Here is a 25,549-nt window from a genome sequence, read left to right as displayed (position 1 = left end):
AATAGCGGAAGTGCTTCATCGCAAGAACTTAGTACACTGGCAAAAATGTTAAGAAGCTCTGGAAAGGTAAGTTTTCAAAATCGCTTTTTCATACAAATACAAATACGATATACATTTTTACTTTCCGACATGCCTACGAAAAAAATCGCTTTCATTTAACACGGTCCGAAATTAAACACGAAATCTTACAGTGGTGTTCCAATATGTTAATCACTTAACTAAGGAGCAAACCGATTAAATTCATAATAATAATTGTGCGGTTGATTTGAAAATGAATAATCATTATCAAGACCGAATATCGATACACCAATCACAGCAAATCATTTTTTGGTAAGAAGGAAATATCATTTTTTTTCTAAATCAATATGGATATTTTATTTTATTTTATTATATTAACATAAACGGCAAATCTGCCTTTTACAAACATTTATAATATTAACATATTTGGCTAATTATTATTTTTTTTTTTTTAAAAACATGAATTTGATATACCCAAGATTAAAAAAAAAATAAACCAAAAATAATACAAGATATATGGTAAAAAAAATATACAGCATATTCAGTAGAAAGTTTAAATAATAAAATATTCTACAGTTAAACAACAAAAAATCATAAGTACTGTTTCACACAAAGTGAACATAAAACTGTATATATATATATATGTATATATTATGAAATGCATGAATGAATAAATAAATTTATCATTCACCATATTTTAAAAAGTTCAAAAGGTTTGTTCTATTGGAACAATACCCTACACTAAATATATCAGATACGTGGGAATAACTATTGCCGAGTTCGTGAAGTCTATTTAATACGGCGTTACAAGTATACACTGTCCGTGAATTGTTGCTACAAAAAGGTGGCACCTGTCTAGTCATTCTTCCAGGTACCCTGAAGTTGATGAGAGATAATAGTTCAGGGCTATCCTAAATGAATTTACAATTTTGAATAAATTTAAAAGGTCTATAATTTTTCTTCTATCGTTAAGTTTTAACAAATTTAATGTTTTTAGTAAAAAATCGTCATTTAAGAATTCATTACTGATTCTTTGTTTAAAATTTACATACCGTAAAAATTTTTTTGGACTCTTTCAAGAGAATTTTGGTGACAGTTGTAGTAAGGAGTCAACTTCAAAGTGCCTATGTATTGATATTGCGGAGAAATGTTTTCACGAATAGATTTAAGAAATATATATTTTTAAATACGTCACTAAAAAAACGCGACATGTTTGGCCTTGATAGTTGTGATCTCAAGGTTTGTGACAATGTTCTAAACAAATTTTAATGGTCGGGAACCAATAAACATGAATCGTGACGTATTGTGGGCGTGGCCAATGGAATGGCCGTTTACAAATTTAAACATATTTTTCAATGTACTAATAAGTAACAAAAATGATTTATTTTACTGGACAGTATTTCATAGACTTTTATTATTTTAAAAATGTAAAAAAAAGAGACATTTGTAAGAAAGCGACAGAAACATAATGTTCAATACCTATTCATGAAAATTGTCTGCCATCGCATATCCTCTTAAGAAATTCCACTATCTTGTGAGTAGAGGAGAGGGAGTGTCATTTTGAATGGTTATTTTTAACCAATGGAATCTAATTAGCATCTTACTTGGAGTGCAAACCGCAAACTGTAAGTGTTAGGTTTGATACAATAATTGGAGTTATGGCAGAACCCTTCCATTTTATGTAAGTAACCACACGAAGTAATTTTACACCTCGGCTATCCGGCACACCATGGTCAATGAATTCTTAATAACTAAACCACAGTTAGCATCTTCTTCTTCACCGAGTCGTTGATCTGTTAAAGTATTTAATTATTAATGATGTAATAACTTATATTTACATATAAGTTATTAGTTTAAAAATACTTGGTACACTTCCACTTATTTATTTGACCAGTTAGCGCTTTCGCCCTCTAATGAGCATACACTGGTGAATATTAGACGGTGTAAGGATAATTTATATAAAATTAAATATTATCTGAAGTGTAAATACATTTAAAAATAAGTTGAAAATGATACAATGTGCAATATTTCCATGGAACAGAGTGAGACAAATTATTAAAACATGTGTTGGCGGTGTACTTTAAGGGAAGATTCAATTATACGAAAAACATTTATTGTTTTATTACAATGTACAGGGTCCATCTAAGGGGGCTAAAAAAGATGAGTTTTTTAATTTAATGAATGTGGTGCAGTGGTCAGTGCGTTTGCCTACCATGCAAGAAGTCTCGCGCTCGATTCCTGACATGGTTGACATGATTTAAAACAAATATTAATTATTGTTTATTTGCATTTTACAATAGGTATACATAAGTTAAAAATACAAATGAACTATTACATAAACACAAAAAAATCCCGCAAGGGCATAGCCTGTGTGGGGGTTTACATTTTATTTTAAATTTTAATAAAGACTACTAGAAGAATATTTTATTTATTTATTTATTTTACTTTTTGTACATAAGGAAAATTGTAAATTGGCGGGCTTATTACCAAATGGCAATTTCTTCCCACCAACTAATAAAATAAAAGTTTTTTTTATAATTTAAGCTACAAAACATATTTAATACAAAGTAATAGTAAAAAAATATTAAAAAAAAGAAAAAAATGTATTTGTGTACAAATTATCTTAAATCAATACCATTATTTAATGTAAAGAGGTAATATTAGAACACCATTTTTTGACAATAAAAATGAGAAATGTATATGCTATTCATTAAAAGAAGAAGTAATATAAATCTGCTTTTTTTATCAATAATTTGAATAAAAATTTCAATCGAAAAAAATTCAAATAATTGGTCTCATGTATATGAGGGTATTAAAAGCAAACTTGGTAATCTCCACCAAAAACGGGAAAATTGTTATTAATGCTTAAATAAACTATACATAAAAACCTTCCAACCTAAATAATAGCGTAATTTAAAACTGTCTCTAAATCTTGCGAAAACAAATTTCAATTATAATAGACACCGCAAATTTTCAGCATTTTCAAATGAGTTAGTGAAGCATAATTAGAAATTTCACAATTATTTTTCCAAAGTTTTTCACAAATATTTTACTAATTCTTAAACACATACTTAAATACCTCGTTCAATGCATTTCATACCGACAATATGATATGATAGACAATTTGAAAAGGAGTTTTTACACAAAAATATTTCATAGTCCCTGGACTGGTACCTGAAGCGTAAGTCTGATCATCTTAAATTCATTTATAAACAATAATCAAGATTCACTGCGATTGGTTTACCAATACAGTGCCCTATGCACCATTAGGTGCCGAAAGGGAATGATGACGATGAAACAAAATCAATGGTGAATTTAGCGTTCCGATCAGGGGTGCAATTATGAATCTCCTATATTCGCTAAAGAATGGTTAATTTGAGGATATTTATTTTTTCCATGCTACTAATTTTGGCTTCATATATGGCCACACTAATAAACGTCAAAAAATATGAACACGTGAAATTTGGATTTAGAACATTATTGTGATCTTAAGCTATACCCAAAACACTTAATTAGGTTAAATTGACCAAACCGTATTAGTTTTATTTCCGATTTTGAAGCAGTTTTATACACCATTTGACGTTTAATCATCAGTGTGGCCATTACACGAAGCAAAATGTCGTCACATTAAAAAAATAAAATCTTCAAAATAATCACTCTTAAGAGAAGAAGAAGATAAAAATACCACCACTAGTTCCAATAGGCGGGCTGTCATTGCACAAATTATCGCTCATTTTTAACACCATATTATTTATAGTAGAAATGAACAAAATGTAAAAAAATCTCTGCCAGTGTTTTTGGTCAGTAGCCACCTGCGGACTGAGTGAATTATTTGAGTATTTTATGCAGTCTAAGTTATTCTGAGCAAAGACTCAAAAGCCTGATAGTCTAGTTTTTATATTCCCTTTTCAAAGGACGTCTCCATATATGTTAAAACATCTGCGAACAAATGAATTCCATTCAAATAATTTGTGTTATGATGTATGTAAAAGCTTGTATTCATTACGGTAGATACCGACCGGCAGGAAAATAATATATTCTGTTTTCACAGTTAATAAATTAAAACGTATTCACGTCTAAGTTTACACGAACTTGTTATACCTCATTATGGTGCCGAGAACACTAACTTAGTCTACGCCCGCTTCCTAACGAAACTAATATGATTAACTCGTCTCGGGAACAATCGCACAAGCTGGTGATATGGCCACTCACCGGGATTGAACCTCTTGACCTTGCGTAGAAGATGTAATGTCTAACGACTCGACCATCAAATACTTACGTGAACTTTGTTACGTTACTTCTACACGCAAACGTGTGTAACTGACACAGTAAATCAAATATAATTATATTTACTTTTGATGTATAAATTTTGAATGTCGCTGAGAATGACGCTGAAGACACGAACGTACAAAATGGCTAAGTTGTTGATTTTTATTAGTTTATTTTTCGATCATACGAATTAATTCATTGCCCCGGAATATCGTCATCTTAATATTTTATGAAATTAAATACCACAATTTTTAAAATCTCTAAATTTTTCAACATATCTCTAAAGAATGCTTTTTAAAGAATGTTTTGTGAATGTCCAAATGTTTGTGGACAGTCTGAGTTTCCTCCGTAAAGGGAGTTGTTTAGATTTTAATTTCTTGCAACAGAGAGAGAAAACGTTTTCAGAAGGGATTATGGAAGTCTACTTGTGTATAACATTTACCTATCTGCCTTTGTCTAAACATCCACATTTCCTCAACTCTTCCAAATGTTAACTTTTGTGTAAATGCCAAGACCATATTCCCTTCTCAAAATGTTTTTACTCTCTTTTACAACAAATTAAGATGTGAATAACTCTCACTGGGGAGGAAATCCCACCAGTCTGCAAGTATTTGGACATACTCAAAACACTGCTGGACGAAGAAATGCAGTTACCCACCTTGTACTGGGATTCTTGGCACCTTAATGTTCGAACTTCTCTCTCGCGGCAGGCTCTATCAGATCCTGTGGATATATCGGCACTAGTCGGATTCTTGATTATTGATTCATACGATAACACGACAGTGGATTGCAATGACTTATTGGTAGCTTAAATAACTTGTTAGCGATCGCGCTGATAATATCAAAATCACATGTACATTCGTTGACAGTTCAGTTGTTAGTGGCCACTCAAACCAGCCAATGACAGGTCATAATCCCTGTAAATGCCTAGATTTCCATTTTCTCTTCACAAAATGTTTTCCCTCTCTGTTGCAACAAATTGAGATCTAAAATACTTTTTTTGTTTATTTTATTTTTATACGGGATTAGCATTATACTACACAAGGTTAATATTTCACAAATGGTCTTTGTTTTCTGGCTATCTTTATTTGAGTGGTGTTGGGGATTAGGGAGAATTTCTGCTGTGGACCTTTATGGGAACTTCTCTGCATTAGCTTAATGAAGAGAAAACCACAGAAAACTTATTCAAGAGAAGCCGGACTATTGATAGACATCAGCAGGCCTTCCGTTTCACTTGAAGAGATCACGGCATTTTGTATTTTGTATTCTGTATTATATATCATGTATTGTCCTAATTGCTTGTGGTATTCTAACCATGTACAATACTACCTCTTGTGATAAGTCGTTGTGACTGTGCCGAATGAATGTGGCTTAAATCCTCACCAACGCTTCTGCATCGTGCCTGGAGAAGAACCTGGAGGTTATGTTTTTGCACGATGAAAAGAGGGCAATGCATCAACAAATGGGGAACATATTGAGGGGTTTCATCCGCACGTGGATTATTGATATCGGAAAGTTTAAAACGGTACATGTAGCTCAAAGCCATGCTTTTTTGCTTCAATATCAACTACTTCAATTAAATGTTTAAGATTTTTAGTAGTACAAAATATGACAATTATATTATAGCACATATAAATTATATGGGCAACAATACCTCCCCTTGATGGGAAAGAACACAAATATAAGTTCAGTTCGTACATTGAGACGTTGAGCCTTTGAAAAAATATGATTTAGTAATTTTGAAGTATTTTTTAACATTTTTTAAGAGTTACATACTCGTATTACAACAGAAATAAATAATTCTTTAGAGAAGGTTATATAGAAGTCTAGGCATCTACAGGGCTTATGGCCTGTATTACCTGTAGTATGTAGTATGTAGGTGAAATAATTCAATTAATTGAATCTCACCCGCATAAAAACAATAATATGTCCACACATAAATTACTGTTCTTCCATTCTTTTTTTATGTAACGAAAGAGAAATTCAAAATATACAAATTCTTCAAAATAAGGCAATGAGGATGATACTAAAAAAAATATATATTCTAATGTAGAAAGAATGCACAAAGAAATTGGCTTGCTCACAGTAAAGCAACAAATTAAATATAATGTGACAATTTTTATACATAAAATAATTAAGGGGATGAATAAAATAAAAAGAATAATAAAATTTAACCAACAATGTCATACACATGAAACAAGGGGTAAAAAAAAGATAAGATTACCAATGAGGAAAAAAACAGAATCTCAAAACCCATTGTACAAGGGATTGAAGCTGTACAATGAGTTACCTGAAGAAATAAAAGAAATAGATAAAATTGAAATATTTAAAATTAATTTGAAAAAATATGTAATTGAGAAATTTTGATAAAAAAATTGTAATATTATTAAAAGTTTATATCAGTTCATAAAATGTTATGAACTAACTTAATAAAGCATAAATAAATAAATAAAGGTTTTAGCTATTTAACTTCACAAACATCAACAGATAAAAGCATTAAAGGAATATAGATGTTTAAATATGGGCAGAATGATGTATGTTACACAGTGTGTAAAGTAGCCCAAACACCTGTCATCACTTATGAAGTACTCCTGAGGGTTTCCCCGTTTTCAGCCCAAGAGCTTAGGGCAAATTGGAATTCATACCACCCTTAACAAAATCTGGATTCCATACTGGTTTAACGTCTTTAAGGCTGTGCTGCAGTTTTACATATAATGTAGGTATTGTTTTATTCACAACACTAATATCTTGAGTTATTCTAAGATTATTTATTACCTTAATTACCTTTTTAAATTTGGGCGCCATCTTCAACATTTTAACGCATACAAGTTTTTACCCAATAGCGTGATCAAAGCAGTTACTTTTATTGTTTCAAATAACCCCCATATACACATGAACCCACGGCTATGGTTGTAATTATATATCACGTTGCACAATGCACCACCAATCATTGTAAATTGGACAATTATATAATAACTATATTACGGTTTTCTGACGAATCATCAAACTTCCTGCAGCGAGGAACGATATTTTTAATGAATTATTACAGCGAATGGTGTAAATCTAGCGTTCTAATATTTATTATAAATCAAATCATGACAGAGAAAGATAAAAACATAATTTGCAATTAAGTCACGGACAGTAAACTAAGCAGTTCGTTGCATTTTTTGCGCTTCCGGAAAATTTAATTAATTCAAACATTTTGTTTAAACCAACATGCTGTCATGTTTTAAGCATCAGTTTGGATATTTTTTAGATTTTAACTTATTTATTTTGGCGCGTGTAAAGATTACGAAACTATAGACATGAAGTTGTTAAAAATAATTATTACCACTGTCCTATACACGTTTTCGAAATTCGAAGGTTTATTCCGCTAATCGTTTTTTTTTTGGTTTAACGGCTAAATAGTTTAAATTTTACCAGTTTTATTGTGTCATTTTAATAGCGAATCTTAATATTTATTTATTTTTAATTAGTTTAAATAAATACGGTTTTAAAATAGATTATGGAATATTGATTTTTAAGTATTTTTTCGACCCGCTAAGCTTCTATTTAAAGGTTTATCAGCTGGTGGGATAGAGGGAATTTAGAAGGAGGTAGAGAAAAATACACCACAACACCCAAACACTTATCTCTGGTTAAATCTCCGTGGACTAATATTAATATCTTCTTCTTCTCGAGGTGCATTGTCAGGTCCCACCGACGTTGGCGACCACTACAGCGAAAGCATCTCGGTCCTGCGCTACTATCGTATTCCGCAGCCAGGACAACTGCTTATTGCATGTACTCGTCACAATGATTCCTAGTAAAGGATAACCAGAGTGGTTTCCCGTGGCCTTTTTTGGTGGACTTTTCTGTCGGGGTTACCTTCACTTGGCTGTTGGTTTTGGTTTTGAGGCGCCAGAAACTCCTCTGTCATCCTCTCGTTATCTGCTGATCGCGCCGTTATGCGTGTGATCCCATCGCCCAGAGTTCGCAACGTGGACGCTAACGAGTTGACTCGTCAGTAGTGTTGCCGGTGGAATGCAACTGGGCGTTTGCATCATTTTATAAAATCACACCCTCCAAAGATGTGACTCACTTCGAACCTACAGATAGTTTCGACCTTAAATTAATATCTTATGCAATACAATCGAATATTTTTATTTGAAAGGGTCGCTAATGGTATTCACGTGAAAATCATATGATTCATGATGCATGAAAAAAGGGATGTCGTGTGGCTTCGCACGTGTATAATGCATGCGTAATATTTAATATTTTTTGTATTAACCTATCCCTTCCACGAGGACTCAAAAGTGCATTATAAAGGGATACTTGTAAGTAGACCCGATCCGTTCAGGACGTGATAGTAGGGTTCAGTAGAAACCAATTTGACTACAAGGTACCCTGGTCTAAAGCTAAGCCTCTTCGAGATATTTGAATTTTCAATATTTTTAATGAAAGTATCACCTTAAAGTCGAAGATTTGTGATATTTTTTTAATTACCTACCTCACTTTTTGTAGATTTTTTTGTGTTTTTTTGTAAAAAATAACTAATTTAATCAGAATAGTAAAGACTTTCATAGGAAAGTTTAGGAAATATGGTTGATGCTAGAGCGGTAGGCCTTTTAAATCTGAATTGAAAATTAAATTTTGACAAAGTATTTTCTCAAAAACAAATCCCTATATTATTTTGTGGAGATTATTTTTAAAAGATCTACATGTTTTTAGCTATTCAAAAAAGTACAGTAGTTGGGGTTGTACGATATTTTGAAAATTCATTATATGTATAGATATACGTGAATACGCGAGTCCTTAGGGGTAATTATAAATGTCACGTCGTTACTACGTCACTATGACGTAATATTTAGTTTTAATAAATACGGATTTCGCAATGTCTTTAAAATAATGAATTAATATATATCATTTTTGTGTCTTGTAAATTGACCTAGTGGACGTCAATTATCATTATCTGTATGCGACCATATCATCATATAACAAGTCATTGAAAAAATACATTAAGTCTTAAAACAAAGATATAAACTAAAATAATATCTTGCAGAACTCTAACTGCGTAATCTATGAGTTGGAAAGCGTTACCATTATTAATGGTCTGAACCATAAACGTATATACACCAAAGTTTCACATCACTATCATATTAAGTCAGCAATATTAAGACTATGTGATGACTCAGCTGACTGAATGCATGTTTACAAATGAACGTAGTTATGCAGAAAGCAGCAAGTCCACAATTTTGAAAAAATGAGACATTGGTGTTATCGGGTGCAGTAAGCTCGATTTTGTTCTGCTAAAAACAACCAGGACACTTCAATACAAAAAACGAATATAACCAAAAACGGCAATTCTCAATTTGGTATAAATGCCGATGGGAAGATCAATGCCTCCAGAAATCTAATTCTCTTAAATAGATTAAAGTGGATAACACATAACTATCATTATTTTCTAAATTCATTTATTTAAAAATGGGTGCAATAAAATAACATATTTTAAAACAAAATGTCACCACATACATTCAAAGTTCGAATGAGGCATCATTCAATATTAGATCTGGCTGTTTTCTGAAACATGCATATTTTAGGTTCGGTGGTCAGCCAGAATTTTAAAAATCACCAAAATTCATTCAACACACAAGTAAATTATATAGAGCCAAAAAACTAGCCGATTATTCCAGCTTATTTTTTCATACAAATAAGTATACTGAATTTTGAATGTCTTAACCCAAGTACGGGTTTTTTCTGCTAGATTAAACTGGCAGATTACACAAATTATTAGAAGATTATTGATTTGGAAAACAGTATTTCAAACATTATTTCTTAAGGGTTATTTTTCTTTGAGATGGTACTTTTGACATAAGACGATAATTACATTCATGCGTCATTGTGCAGGACATATGGGCTCGACGCGGCCATTTTAAGCGCTATCAATTTCTAGAACAATTCGGCCAGTTGACATTTCAATTGAATACCTAATATTGACTAAATTCATAGTACTATTTATTTTTAAATGAGTTTTGTATTAAAAGAATGGATTATATATCAATAAGTTACGTCGCTTAAGTTGATTTCATGGATGAGAGTTGTTGGATCACACAGAACCACAGAAAGATTTCAATTTATAGTATATACTACTTACATTATATTATGTACCTTCTATTTATATACAAATATATGATATTTTTTTATAGCTTAGTCAGCCAGACTTTACAAATCATTAAAACTGGTCCAATCCATAATTTTTTTCGTGTTATAAAAAAACGAATGTTTGCATTATTTCTAATTTGATTATATACTCATTTCACTTTTCTATCTTAGTTTCGCTTTTCTATGACTAGCTGCTTTCTACATAACTACGTTCTATTCTCGTATGCAATCTTTTTGTTCCGCGAGGTTGTGCTCGGATCAATTCGATGTTTGAATAAGATTATTATGTATTATTAATCTAGCCTTATGTAATCCACCAATTTAATTATAAACCGAGTTGGATAACTATTTTAAGGCGCACTTACCCATTATATTGTTTCTACAGCAATCATTAGCAAACGCCAACTATTTTGAGTTCGTTAAACCGATCTTCCTAAAGTATAATTATATCCGATTGAAAAATTTTTGAAAGCATGTTTCACTAAAACATTGGGAATACGTAATAATCACTTTACTAAAGCAAGAAATTAAATGCGAATACTGATGCATAGCGTTTTGAATAATGGTTATCTGATATCCAATGAATAATAATTAGAGTTCCCGTAGATTATTTTATTATTTTAAATTTGAAAACCACCGCACATCATAAATATTCGGTCCACTAGAAAAAAAGTATAAAACCTTTAATTATTGTTTTTTATAGTTCTCTTGGTTTTTCGGACTTTTCCCTCTTTCCAATTATTCCAAGAAGCTAAACTTTTAGACCTAAGACAAATATATTGTTTTCAATGTTTAAAATATATATTTAAGAACCAAAATTTATTTACAAGTAATTCAATTAGGTCAAGTCAAAGAAGGAATCGTGTGTTAGAAATACCACATTGTAAAACGAGGCTTGCACAGAGACATGCATATTTTATAGGCCCAAAAAATTTCAATTCTTTTTTTACTGATAATATTTCATTAATTCCAAACTTTCAAAATTTTCCTTCTTTTAAAAAACACGCACTATCCTGGATTCAAACTAAAGATATGAACGCTTTTTTCTAGGATATATTTTGTTGCCCTTTAATAATAAGGAATATTTTTATGTTTTTTAAATATTTTTTCATTTCCTTTTTTAATTACTATTAAAAAATATACCATGTAATATTTTACAGAATATTCTATTTTCTTTTTCTTATGTTACACAAAAATATTATAACTGTACATTATTTATTATAGGAGCAAAAATTCATTTACATTTTTTTGTATACCCACGAACAGGCCATGCCTTTGTTGGATTTTTTTGTTGACTATTTTTACTATTAATATTTATTTCATTGTAATGTAATTATGCTTTATTTTTTTAATACGCTGTTTTACCTCTTATGTTTATTGTAAAAATACAAAAAAATAAAATAAATAAAAAAGCGTCTTCAGTGTAACTTAATAAAACAAGTGTTACTAAAAAATAAAATTTTAGTTTCGTTTTATAAAAAAAAATCTTTAGGCCAAACAATGATTAAAAGTAAAGATTAGGTCAACAAATTTGAAAAAAACTGAATATATTAATTAACATGTCCTTGCCCTGGTTCGTATATAGGACAAAGCGGGAGAGCAAATTTAATATAGACTGAAAGAACATTTAGCTTCACATAGATTAAATAACGATATATCTAACTATGCATTACATTTAAATGAGTTAAAACATAATTTTGACGAATCAAAAAACATAAAAATTATATACGTAGGACATAAAGTTCAAAAGTTAGATAGATTAGAAATTTTAGAAAAAAATTAAAAATAAAAAAAACTATAAAATTTTAATAAATCAGCAGATTGAAGTTAAAAACTCACCCTTATAAACCCCCTTAGTCGGTCCCTGTACATTGTAATAAAACAATAAGTGTTTTTCATAGAATAGTATCCTCTCTTACATTACACCGACAGTCCGCAAACACATGTTTCAATAATTTGTCCCACTCTGTTCCATTGAAATATTGCGTATTGTATCTTTTTCAGTTTTATTTTTTTTAAATATACCTACACCTCAGATAATATTTAGTTTTATATAAATTATCCTTACACTGTCTAATATTCACACCAGTCTATGCTCATTAGAAGGTGAAAGCGCTAATTGGTCAAACAAATAAGTGGAAGCGTACCAAGTATTTTTAAATTAATAACTTATATGTAAATATAAGTTATTACATCATCAATAATTAAATACTTTAACAGATCAACGACTCGGTGAAGAAGAAGATGCTGACTGTGGTTTAGTTATTAAGAATTCATTGACCAAATATAAGCTATTACATCATTACAATGGAATTCCATCAAGAATTGTCAATAAATAATTTAAATCAAGTAACTTAATTGATAATTGTCATTGAAAATAAATATTTTTTAATCAATATATATTTATTTGATTATTTTTACAACTTTTGTTTGAAACTTTACCCGGCTTATAAGGTAAGTTCAATAGTTTATGAACATATAAATTTATTTAAAGAATAAGTGACAAAAATATAAAAAAATAATTTAAACACGTATATTAATACTCGTATATATAGGTATACATACGACAACACAAATTACATAATATTATGGTTCAATTTATAATTAAATATTTTATTTTGTTTTTTGCTTTGTTTATATATTTTATCTGTCAGCCTCGTGGTGTAGTGGTCAACGCGTTTGCCTGGCATGTGAGAGGTCTTGGGTTCGATTCCCGACATGGTCGATGTGAAACATTTATGTATTTATGGAACAAAAATGATCAAGATACGCCGATTGGTATACCAATGCAGTTCCCTATGCACCATTTAGTACGCAAAAGGGAATGAAGATTATTTTTTTTGTTTTCACCAGCTGGTATAAAATTCCAATCCACGACATGCATCAACCTCTCAGGCTCCCCACGGCTAATGTCATGAAAGGGCAAAATCATATCAATCAATTTGTGAAATGTATTAAGAATAATTCATTGTATTTTTGAAAATCAATATGGATATTTTGGAGAAATGTTTTCATTCATAAATTTAAGAAAGAATTATATTTTTAATACGTCACTAGAAAAACGCAACACGTTTGGCCTTGACAGTCGTGACGTTCAGATTTGTGACAATGTTCTAAACAAATTGCAATAGTCAGGAACAAATAAATATGAAAGAACTAATGAAAATTAAACCTCGGATTAAACAACGCCGTGGGGGACATTTGAACGACATTATCTTTAAAACATCAAATAATATTTAATATGATATAAAAATTTCCGTTTTATGTAAAATATAATTTGTTTTACATTTTAAGTTCAAAGTTCGTTAATTCAATTACTCTTATTAAATGACCCTCTCCTAATTTACTCTGTCAATCAATGTTTCTGCGTGCACAATAAAGTTTTAGAGAAATTAACAGATTGCTTTTTTTTTACCTTACATTTGTGTTATGATTTTTTTTTTCCCATCAAGCAACATTACGCGGCGACATCACGAATGCGCGCGCCGAAAGTAGGGCATAGTGGGGGGATTATTGGACACAGTCCGATATATTCAAATATGATTCTACGCTCCTTCTGGACTATTCTTAATTCTATACAATATAATTTTGAAACCAAAAAATTTTATTATGGATTCAAATAAACTTCTGTCTTTCCTAATTTGTTTATTTTTTACAGATGGAGTATCTCTCGCCACACAAACTGAATAACACGCTTCATGCTGGAGTAGAGGTCCTTTTCTTCAACAGAGTACCCAAAGTCGGAAGTCAGACCTTCATGGAGCTCCTCAGGAGGCTGTCTTTGAGGAATCAATTCGGTAATTTTAAAAAGCGACCTCATCATAAATTTGGTGTATTTCGCGTTTGTTTACAATAGTTATGTTAATCTAATTTATCATTTTTAATCAAAAATAATGTTAGCTCCCTGGGTTGTCCCGTACCGAGGAAAACATTTTATCTAATTTTTAAAAAAAAGCTTTTAACATTTATCTACATAAGCTTACAAAAAATAACAAATAATAAAAAAACTTACAAAAAAGAACAGTGTGATTTGTAATAAATATACGAGTAGTTTACGTGGTTGGTTTTATAGAAAAATTAGCCATTTGAATCAATATTTAGGTACTTCTAAATCCATGTTGACAGACTAGGTTGCATTGCCTTTTACAAGTTAAACCACTATTGGAAATCTTCCTCTTCAGGGAGGGTTACCTTTTTTTTTTCCTTCAATCCGTCAGCGCTTAAAATATTTTTGAATTATCCCCGATCACTGGACTACGCAGTTTTTATCAGGTCATGACAAATTATTTGTTTTTAATATTGTTGATTCCCCTTCGTGCTGCTGCGGATATCCTTATCAATCTTCTGAACACATCATGTGGTCTTGTCCCTTTCTTCCTCTCTACGATTACCGAATGGAGCTTCTTGCTACTATCCGTGACCCTGTTATAAGTCTTCTCAAATATACAGATCTGATAGCTTCTAAAAAGAATTAAAAAAAAAAAAAAAATTATTAGTAGCATAAAAAATCATTTTTAATTTGTAATTTTGGATTCCCGCAAAAACGGTCATTCCATTGGCCACGCCCCTAATATGACACGATTCATGTTTATTTGTTCCCGCTTATTCAAATTTGTTAAGAACATTGTCACAAAACTTGACGTCACAACTGTCAAGGCCAAAAATATTGCGTTTTTATAGATCCATTTAATATATTTTTATCGGTATTCGTAGTACGTGATATTTCCCTTTGGAAGCTTTAATTTTTACCGCGCGTAAGAAGACATTTTTATATCCAATTTCCTGCGGGACTGAACATTCTAATTATCTGATAGGATTACCTTTCCCAAAATACTGATTATGAACCTATGTTATTTTAGGTTTTCACCGAGATCACGTGCAGAGAGTAGAGACAATTCGCCTGGCACCGGCTGACCAGATACAACTTGCAGCTCAAGTTGCGGCATACGAACCTCCTTCTGTCTACATCAAGCACGTGTGCTTTACCAACTTCTCACAGTAAGTTATCTGTTAATTAAATACGTCATTAAATATGTATAATGAGAGTAAATGGTAACGTATGATGAGGAACGCCATAAAAGACTTGGCATTGAGATCTAAAATCTTGTCACGTCTGAAGCTTACGCAATCTAATCCTTGTTTTTTTTAGTTTTTTTTTAATTAAGTCTTTATTCAATAGAATATACACATTATTACAATATTAATACATTATAAAGAAAACAAAGTATTAAAATATATTTTATCCCGATAAACTATTCATTAATGGTTTGTCATCGGGTCCTCAGGCATTATATTTAATTAATAATCAAATAAAAGCGTACGAAAGGTATATAAAACCTTTGAGATGCTCTGAAAAGGTTTGTATTAAATAATTTTTTTTTAATGTAAATAAAATTGCAAGCGATCGATTTTTCATTCCCATAGATTTTTTGCATCGAAACTCCATTCTGAACTGCCAGTCTAGGACAATTATGTTAAATTACGTGATTTAAATTACCAGATACAACCTACCAGAACCCATCTACGTGAACTTAGTACGTGATCCCGTAGAGAGGGTGATATCCTGGTATTACTACGTCCGTGCTCCTTGGTACTACGTAGAAAGGAAAAGGGCCTTCCCAGACCTCCCACTTCCGGATCCCGAGTGGCTGAAGATGGTAAGCACAATCAGCATTTTCATGTATCGGACTTTAGGATACTTTCCCTCACATTTTTTATAGGACGTGATCAACAAATTTTCATAAAAAAACATCCATCGTCATCATCATTTCCCTATGAGAGCATTAAAAGCAAACTTTGAAATTTCTATCGAAAGAGTTACTGAGATATTTGCGAAAAACTTTGAAACAAAAATTGTGAGATTTCCACTTTGAAAGTCTGCGGTGCCAAGTACAATTGAAATCTGTTTTTGCAAGATTTAGATACGGTTTTGAGTTTAACTATTATTTAGGTAGTTAGGTTTTATGTATATTATATTTTGGCATCAATAACTAACTTTCCGTTTTTGGTGGAGATTTATAAGTTTGCTTTTAATATTCTCATATACGAGAATACTAGTGTGATAAAAAAATAAGCCGAAATTTTAAATTTACAATACGCGGGCTCTTCGATTCTGGCAAATACGTTATATTTATCTTTTTAATCTTCCTTGCTCATTTCCATATTCATCATATTGCTGAGACCGCTATTTATTTTAATGGTTTGTTCAAAGAAATCACTATTTGGCAATGATAATAAATTATCTCTGTTTTTTTTTATTTATTTATTTACAATTTTAAAAAACCCGTTAGGGTTACATTAGAAATTTAATATTGTCCAGTCATTTTATGTCTCGTCTAGTCTAGTCAGTTCAGTCATCATGTGCTTTTTCAGATTGATTTTAAATTTGTCTCCAGTAAAAGTTTTCAAGTAGTAAGGTACCGTTGTAGTGTTTAAGTCAAATCATGTAGTATTTTGACTGTCCTGTGTTTGTCTTTGCTTTTTCAATATGATAGTGTTGTTGTTGTCTGGTGTTATATTTGTGTATGTCAGCGTTATTTCTTTTATTGGATTGTTACTTTTAATTTTAATATTTTAGCATATGTAGCCTCGTATATGGCCTCGTAGTGTAATGGTCAGCACGTTTGCCTACCATGAGAGTGGTCTCGGGTTTGATTCCCGACATGGTTGATATGAAAATTTTATTGAAATGGGTTTATTGAATTTATTCCTACCAGAATATTTTATAGTCCCTGAACTGGTACCTGAAGCCTGAAGCGTAAGACTGATCATCTTACCTTCATGTAACAAAAATGATCAAAATACGTTACGATTGGTGTACCAATGCCGTTCCCTATGCACTATTAGGTGTCGAAAGGGCATTATGATGATGATGATGATGCTCATAAGTAATTATTATTTATTTTAATTTGGTTAATATTTTTGTATTTTTGTCGTCATTTATATGGCTTAATACGGGCACAGCCTAAAAAGTCATATTATGTTAATTTTATTTTTATTTTACTTTATTTATTTCGAATACAAACAGATGTACAGGTTAAATGAATATTTTTTAAAAAAACTATATAAAATGTATACATAGTAGGGCCTGCCATCCGATTATATGTATTCACTAAATAATACTGTAATAAAGCGACGACGGCTTGAAGTTTAAACTATATAAATAATAAATATACTATTTATTAAAATAAGATAAATATGGACAAAACAAGGAGATAGTGGAAAGGAAAAGAAGGAAATTGATAAGGAGTGGTAAAGGATGATTGAAGGAAAGTGAGAGTGGAAAATTGCATTTGATTTAATGATTAAATGAATCATGAACGAAGAAGAGAATTAATAAATGTTATTTGAAATAAATAAATAAATATGAAAAATTATTGTGACGCACACGTGAATTAGAGGTTATTAAAGATTTTAATGAGCTGTTTGTAACTTCAATTTACACAATGCATATATTTTTATAATTTATTTTTTGTAATCACTATTATATCACGAATGTAATGATTCACGATTGAATTATGCAATGAAATTACAAATACAATATGTTATACATTATTTAAATAACATACGCAATATTATGGAATCTGCGAATAAGTTTTAAGTGGTAGGTTATTGTGGAAAAAGTAGGTTCACACAAAATGTATCTGTATTATTACATTTCGTAACTTTAACCAGAAACTAGGTATTATTTTTTTACTTTTAACGCAATTATTGTTACACGGAACAAACTCGTATCACCAAATTCATATACCAGCATAAAAATCATATTGCCTAATATTTGCATCGAGTTGAGAAAAAACATTTTCTATGGAAAAATTTGTACCTAAATAGGAACTATAAGTATAAATGTAATGCCCCCAATTACTTATAATTTACTTTAATTGGGTAAAAAATGCAATTCTAGATAATTTTAAAATTCAAATCAGGAAATTCAGCGGCTTTTTAATATTTTTTTTTATTTGTTAATAGACTATTAAACTATGCCAAAAATCTTTTTTTCGATTTTCATATTATCAGCACTACGTTTTTTTAAGGTTTTGTATTTCTAAACTCCGCGTGTGACGTCAAAGGTTCTCTTCCGCTTATTCTCGATCAGTTTTGCCCATTGGTCCATTCACGGCAAGCCAACCGGAAATCTTCCATAACTGTTTCATCATTGGTTTACTCATATGAACCAGTGACGCCGCCCAAAGTAGTTCGTTTTTATCAAAATGTTGTTTATTATTTTTTTCGTACATTTTCATGTGTATAATTTAATGCTCCAATTTTTTCCAAAAAAACATTTTTCGAATCCAATTTCCCGCAGGGCTAAAGTTCCTCATTAGGCGTTTGAAAATTTACTTCTAAAGGAACAAAAAGCCATTGAGATATAGTGTATACAGAGATAACACTCCATTCAAATCCAAGCTAAAATTCGTCTGCGTATGCGTTTTTTCACAAAGTAAATGCTGAAACAATAAATAATATAATACACATGTCTGTGTGAGGGTGTGGATGTATGTTTTTATATATGATATGTGTGTGTATTTATTGTGTAAACAGATAATTGGTAGAATTCCATAATTAAATTTGGTAAGGTATCCAAAATAAGACACTTTTGTTGGATTTCATTCGGCTTTTATTTTTTTAAATATATGTGACGCGTTTCGTGTTATTAAGACATTATCAAACTGTCTTAAATTTTGTCTACAAATTTTGTCTTACTTAAACTTTGGATACATAACAAAACAAAACGCGTCAAATGTATTTTTTTTAAATAAAAGTAGAATTAAATCTAATTAAGCTATTTTTTAACATTTTTATTTCTCGTTAGAACGTAGTTCTAGGTAGACCTTGTATCTTTTTTTATGTTCAATCTGCTCATGTTTGTTTTCAGATAAACTTTTACTTTTTCCCTTTTGTGCACGTATTGATTCTTTTTTCTCCACAAACTGACACTTTTTGCATTGCAGATAGGTAGGTTCTCGTACTTGCATATTTAAAATGTTCCGTACATTTTAACATCAAAATTTAAATACAGCAATTTCCGGCAGGTAATGTTCTCGATGGCTGAGAAAAAGTTTTCACGATTAAAAAAAAGATACAGAATCATTATTTCCTCCATAAGGATAGTAAGTAAAAGCACGAGACCCGTTGAGTTACAATCTGAATGGCAAATTGAGATATTTACATGGTCATTTTTATGGGAATTTGAGCTCGGAATTCTCTCCATGGGAAATTGAATTCCTAACTGTTTGTATGGAGAATGCAAATGAATTTTACTCACATTCGCGGAAATCGTTTCCGTATTGAATTGTCCCGTTTCATCATTTACGAATCAAAGCGTACAAAGCGATCATTTTATAAATTCTTATTTTTCTACAATGTTTTGAATACATCCAAATGTTTGTAGTCAGGCTAGATTTTCTCCCTAGGGAATTATTATCTAAATTTGTTGCAAAGAGATGTAGATGTCTACATTTTAATGTACGGGGCTTATGTGTCATTGGCTGGTTTATTATATTTTACCATTCTGCCTACGTTTAAATATCTACATTTATTTATTTTATTTTACACTTTATATACATATAAGGATGGGCATATTGCCTTAAGGCAATTTTGTCCTACCTACCTTTGGGTACCTACCGTTCAGTTTGAGAAAATTATAAGTACCTTCATGGACACATTGAATCTTACAATTTTAAATGAAATTTTTAAAAAAGATTAACAAAATAAAAAAAGCTAACATTATACTATAAAGAAAGGAGAGGCGATGGGAAGGAAAAAATAATGATAAAGGAACAACTTAAATATTTAGATAGTGACATTTCAATCTTGACTTAAATGTAAATAAAGAAGGGGCGGGGGGGCGTCTCTAACATTAGTGGGTAGATTATTCTACAATCGAGCAGCTACTACTGTAAAAGAAGAGGCAAAAAAATTAGAGCGGTGAAAGGGTATTAAAAGGGTTTTCTCTTTACTAGAGCGAAGAGATAATCCGTGTTATGATTGAGGTTGGAAGAGCTCTCTCAGATAAACAGGCATAGTGGTATTATTTAAAATATTATGAAGAAGTGATAGAATATTAATGTTTCTTCTATGCCTGATACTGAGCCAGTGTATTTGCGTGCGATATTCGGTTGTGTGGTCGAATTTGCGAAGGTCAAAGATATAACATAAACAAACATTCTGCAATCGTTCCAACTTATCAAGTAATTCAGAGTTGGCATCTGGATAACGTACATCCGCATAGTCAAGGAGTGGAAGAAGTAAGCTCTGGACTAATGTATGCTTAACATTAACATTTCCTCAACTCTTCCATCTGTTGACTTTAATAATTAAGTTAGATGAATCTCACCTACATCAACCAAGGTTTCAGCTCTTTTAAAAAAGACAACAGATGGAAGAGTTGAGGAAATGTAGATGTTTAAACTCAGACAGAATAATGAATGGTGAATGTTACACGGTATGTAAAGTGGTCACTTAAAATCTCTCTCTTAAAGACTCACTGTGACCCTGCAAACAGTTTGAACCCTTAGTTATATTTAATTTGTGTGCTTTGTTATAAGAAAAAGTTTTTAAAATAAGATAATATTAAAAATTGCAGAATTTCGAAGACTGTGTGCTTAGCGGAGACCGAGAGTGCAGATATGTGGAGGGGGTGACACACGAAGGTATCGGAGACCACCGCCGGCAATCCTTGTTCTTCTGTGGTCACGAAGATGAATGCACGTAAGTTTAGTCAACTAGAAAAAATATTTATATTATAAATAATACATCATCATATGATATAGGAAATGATATCGAATTGATAACTTGTACTTAAATCTATTATAATTAATATTTTACCCTAATCAAACCCTAGGTGAAACAAGAACAAAGCTTTGTTTGTACTTTTATAACTCATGATTTAAAAATGTGCTAACAAAGAAATGGAAAAGTATTGGTTTTTAATTTAGTATCTATAATTAGTTTGGCTGCCTCCGTGGTGTAGTGTCAAGACGCTTGACTCACTCACGGAAGGTTCCGGGTTCGATTCCCGGTGAGAACGGAAAAATTCCATGTGATTTTTCTCAAGCCTGGGTGTTTTGTGCTGTAATTCACCACTGTAATTGAGCCTCCTGGCCTGTTGTGGTGCAAAAATAAAATAAAATAAAATAAACAAACTACATTTTATTGTGTCTGTCATGGTCTAACGGTCAGTGCGTTTATTTACCATGCAAGAGGTCTCGGGTTCAATTCCCAACATGGTTGGCATGAAATATTTGTTTAAAAAGTTGCTTTACACTAGAATAATTCACAATCTTTGGACTGGGACCTGAAGGGAAAGACTGATAATTTTACTTTCTTGCAACAAAAACTGCGGTCGGTGTACTATACCAATGCTGCAGTACCCTATGCACCATTAGGTGTGGAAAGGGAATGATAACATTTAATTTTTGCAGGCCACCAATACTTTGATATATTTGGTTAAAATAAGATTGAATGAATATTAAAATTAAAAGTGCGGTAAAATTATGTACGGCTGAAAGCATTATCGACAAAATCAAGAAATAGTTCTAGATTGGTTTGGACATGCAGAGCGAATGGACAGCGTAAGTACAGCCATAAAGATTTACGATGTGAATGTTGCCATCAACATGCAGACATTGAGGAAGACCAAGAAAGATATGACATGACCAAATGCAAGACATACTTAAATATGGACATGTCAAAAGTCAGAATAATCATCGCGTGTGGATGAAAAGACTTATGAATGTAGAGGATGCAAAGTATGTATTCAATACAGAGTGATATAGTGTTATATTTACTCTGCCTACCCCAACGGAGAAATGACGTGATGTAAGAAAAGTAAAAAAAACCTTGATTAAAAATCACAAATAGATTACTAAATGACGTGATGTTGCAATTCCTCAGTATTAGATAAATTAAGACTTTGTTTTTTATCACTTTTTTAAGTATTATTTTTTGTATGCATATGTAATACTATAATATAATGTATTTTGATTTTTTAGACCTTTCAATACAATTGGCGCTTTAGAACGAGCAAAGCGAGCCGTGGAGAAACATTACGCCGTTGTCGGTGTTTTGGAAGATCTGAATTCTACATTAACCGTTCTGGAAAATTATATTCCTAAATTCTTCCAGGGAGCATCACAAGTTTATTGGAGTGAGTACAATCAATCTTCCACATTAATGTGTCCTAACTTTTTTGTTTACAAATAATCATCTGATGCAAAACGAACCTACATTAAAAAAAATGTTATAAAGAAAACTCAAAACCTTTGCTAACAAAAAATCTAATTAAATGTTTTAATTTTTTATATTTATTTATTTACATACATTAATTTACTGTACATTATTTGAGACATAAGTCCCAACTCCATGGGACTAAAAGTTCTGTGTTGAGATGGGACGAGCAATTAATTGACACAGACACATGAGTATATCACCACAAATAAAGGATCAGAAACTCAAAAAATATTTTTTTAAAACATGTATACGGCACATCAATATGGTAAACAGTAAACTCAAACATTCTGCAAATCATCAAGGATTTCCTACTCAAATCCCTCCCACTAAGGAAAATCCTCAGAGAGAAAGGAGAGCTAAATACGCTCTTCCAAAACATTAAACACTTTTGGTGCGAAAAATGAAAGATATTTCTGAGCAAGAGTCGTACGGGTTTTGGGTATGATGTAATTCGTAATCTGGGAAAACCTCATATAGACATTTTGCTGAAATATCTCCTTATTGTTTCAACCAGAAGTGCTTTAGTGCTTCTTTTAGATACAGTTGTTTCATATCCATATATTAATAATACAATTCTTTTTTACATTCCAAATAGAAACTCCTGAACACTTTTTAATGTATTGTATCCTAGTTTAAGAGTCTCAATGATGCAACGCCTTGTATTAACATTGTCAACATGTGTATTAGAGTGGGCCGATGATGTATGAAGTTTCTTTTTTTTTTAGACATCAAAGTGAAGGGGGTCTAAAAAGTTGTATTTTGAATCACATTGAACGTAATATTATTTTTTTTAATTTCACACTTCTTTTGGCCTTCAACCGAGGTTTGAAGTTTATAACTGTCTAAATATTTTGTTAATTACAATCTATATTGATAAATTATTTTTTTGTTAGTAAGATATAACTTAATCACATTACAAATTCGAATATGTTTTAAAACTACCAAAATGCATAAAGTTTTCACTCCGCGGAACTGATTCCGTTGAGCGCCTGGCTAATATTGACGAAAACAGTGGCTCATTAAAACAATGCTACCCATTTATTACAAAACAAATTGTTTTGTTTGACGAACCGGGTTATGATCTTGTGGTAGTATCATAGAATGACGGGTCAAAGGTCCGAGGCACAAATCTCACTCTATCGCTGCTCGATTTCCATTCTCATTTATCCAGACAAGTTATTTACAACTTTATTTGAATGGTCTGAAAATTAAAATATTTGAAAATTCAAGAACTCAATTTAAAAATATATTTACTGTATTGTACATGTTTAACAAAACTAGTGCAAATCTTGTAATCAGATACTTAGTAGTTTCTGATTTCACCAACAGAAAGCCAAACTTCATGGTTATTCTACAGAACTAATATTTCGATTTTTTATGAATAAAACTCACATGGGAATTCAAGCTACAAACAACCAACTGCCACATTCAATTTATATGTTTTAACTGTTTTGCAATATCCGTAACAATGTAAATAGTAGCTTTTATTAGTAGACATGCAACTAAACAGCACATTAATTTATTGCAATTAGGCAGCCAGCAGTAAGGAAAACCGACAGCTGTGAAATATAAATGAGTTTTTACTACCAGCGTATGTACTTACATGTACATGGCGTATTAAGATTTCATCACTTAGAATACAAGATAATATCATAATATAATCACTATCAATGTTTGCATGTCTTGCGGCTTTATAACATGCACAATAATTAGTACTTCGTGTTATTAAAAACACTTATTTTGTTCCAAGATAGGTGGAGAAGGAACTATTATAACTTTTAGAATTGGGTGTGACCATGAAAATATTTTTCCTATTTAAATTCTTCTTCATATGGTGCCTCTCCACGATGGAGGTTAGCTATCATCGTGGCAATTTTCACTTTGCCACAGCTGCTGTAAAAAAGGATGTGTAGCTACAGCAGAAGCTCTCTTGTGTTTTTAAGCCGAGATACATTTTCTTTCTTCACAGTGTTTTCCTTCAACTTTTCCTTGCGATATGATATGACCGAACCGTACTTTTTATCATCATCATCATCATTCCCTTTCTGCAACTAATGGTGCATAGGGCACTGCATTGGTACACCAATCGCAATGTATCTTGATCATTTTTGTTACATGAACGTAAAATGATCAGTCTTACGCTCAGGTACTAGTCCCGAGACTATGAAATATTCTAGTGTAAAAACGAATTCTTAAAATAAATTCTTCATGTTAACCATGTCGGGAATCAAACCCGAGACCTCTTGCATGGTAAGCAAACGCGCTGATCACTACACCACGAGGCCGACTTACTTTGCATTTCTCCCTATATATTATTTCTATTTTATTATTCATGTCTCAGTTCTTCTTGATTGCAAACTATTTATATCAATTAGTAAAAACGGATTATAGTATGATGTTTTGTTAAATTTGAGTAATATTTGACATTATTTTTACTTAAGTGAAGTCTGCCTACTGAGTCTACTACCCACTTCCTTAAAAATGTCATACAATTCTGTCAATGAATAATTTGAAGACCATAATCTTAATGTTTTGTTCTGAGCTACCATTCTGGGCTTATTTATCATAATTACTCTAGTTTGTGTGTTCGCTAAGTATGTTTTCTCCTTTTCCAGATGAATTCAGTAACTTTGACCGCATCAACAGAAACGCCTTCAAGCCTCCCGTATCTGAACATGTCAAAGACATTGTAAGGAAAAACTTTACAAGGGAGATAGAGTTTTACCAATTCTGCAGACAACGGCTTCACAAGCAGCTTCTCGCTCTTCGATTACCCTCCATGCCCTCATCTTGAATATGACTAATCGTTGTGATTAAAAAAACAATAACCATACTGGTTTGCTACATAATTGATCCTCATAAGTGAAAATTGGCAGAAGTCAAGTAAAAA

The 25,549-nt window shown here is 31.4% G+C and overlaps 1 protein-coding gene and 2 long non-coding RNA genes across 3 annotated transcripts; 2 read left to right on the top strand and 1 right to left on the bottom strand.

The window, feature by feature from the left end:
- Nucleotides 1-25,549, top strand: pip (heparan sulfate 2-O-sulfotransferase pipe). Its single transcript, XM_088235746.1, has 7 exons — nt 1-66; nt 14,087-14,225; nt 15,288-15,426; nt 15,929-16,085; nt 21,014-21,138; nt 22,422-22,576; nt 25,275-25,549. The coding sequence occupies exons 1-7, from the start codon at nt 46-48 to the stop codon at nt 25,451-25,453; spliced, it is 915 nt and encodes a 304-aa protein (XP_088091872.1). The 5' UTR covers nt 1-45; the 3' UTR covers nt 25,454-25,549.
- On the top strand, nt 3,479-6,595 carry LOC148275413 (uncharacterized). The gene is made up of 2 exons (XR_015824038.1): nt 3,479-4,084; nt 5,397-6,595. It is a non-coding gene; the product is annotated as an uncharacterized LOC148275413 (long non-coding RNA).
- Nucleotides 21,028-24,179, bottom strand: LOC148275412 (uncharacterized). The gene is made up of 3 exons (XR_015824036.1): nt 24,052-24,179; nt 23,731-23,860; nt 21,028-21,152 (listed from the first exon to the last, which is right to left on the bottom strand). It is a non-coding gene; the product is annotated as an uncharacterized LOC148275412 (long non-coding RNA).

Source organism: Micrasema longulum, unplaced genomic scaffold, assembly GCF_059751315.1.
Source record: "Micrasema longulum isolate JH-2025_06_02 unplaced genomic scaffold, ASM5975131v1 h1tg001431l, whole genome shotgun sequence".
NCBI classification, from domain to species: Eukaryota; Metazoa; Arthropoda; class Insecta; order Trichoptera; family Brachycentridae; genus Micrasema; species Micrasema longulum.
The sequence above is the reverse complement of the archived record's forward strand: the minus strand, read 5'-3'. Positions and strand labels throughout refer to the sequence as shown.

Bases quoted from the DNA above. Each gene is read 5' to 3' on its own strand.
- pip (XM_088235746.1), top strand. From the start codon at position 46: ATGTTAAGAAGCTCTGGAAAG. The intron at 67-14,086 runs GTAAGTTTTCAA...TATTTTTTACAG, and splicing joins TGTTAAGAAGCTCTGGAAAG to ATGGAGTATCTCTCGCCACA. The intron at 14,226-15,287 runs GTAATTTTAAAA...ATGTTATTTTAG, and splicing joins GTCTTTGAGGAATCAATTCG to GTTTTCACCGAGATCACGTG.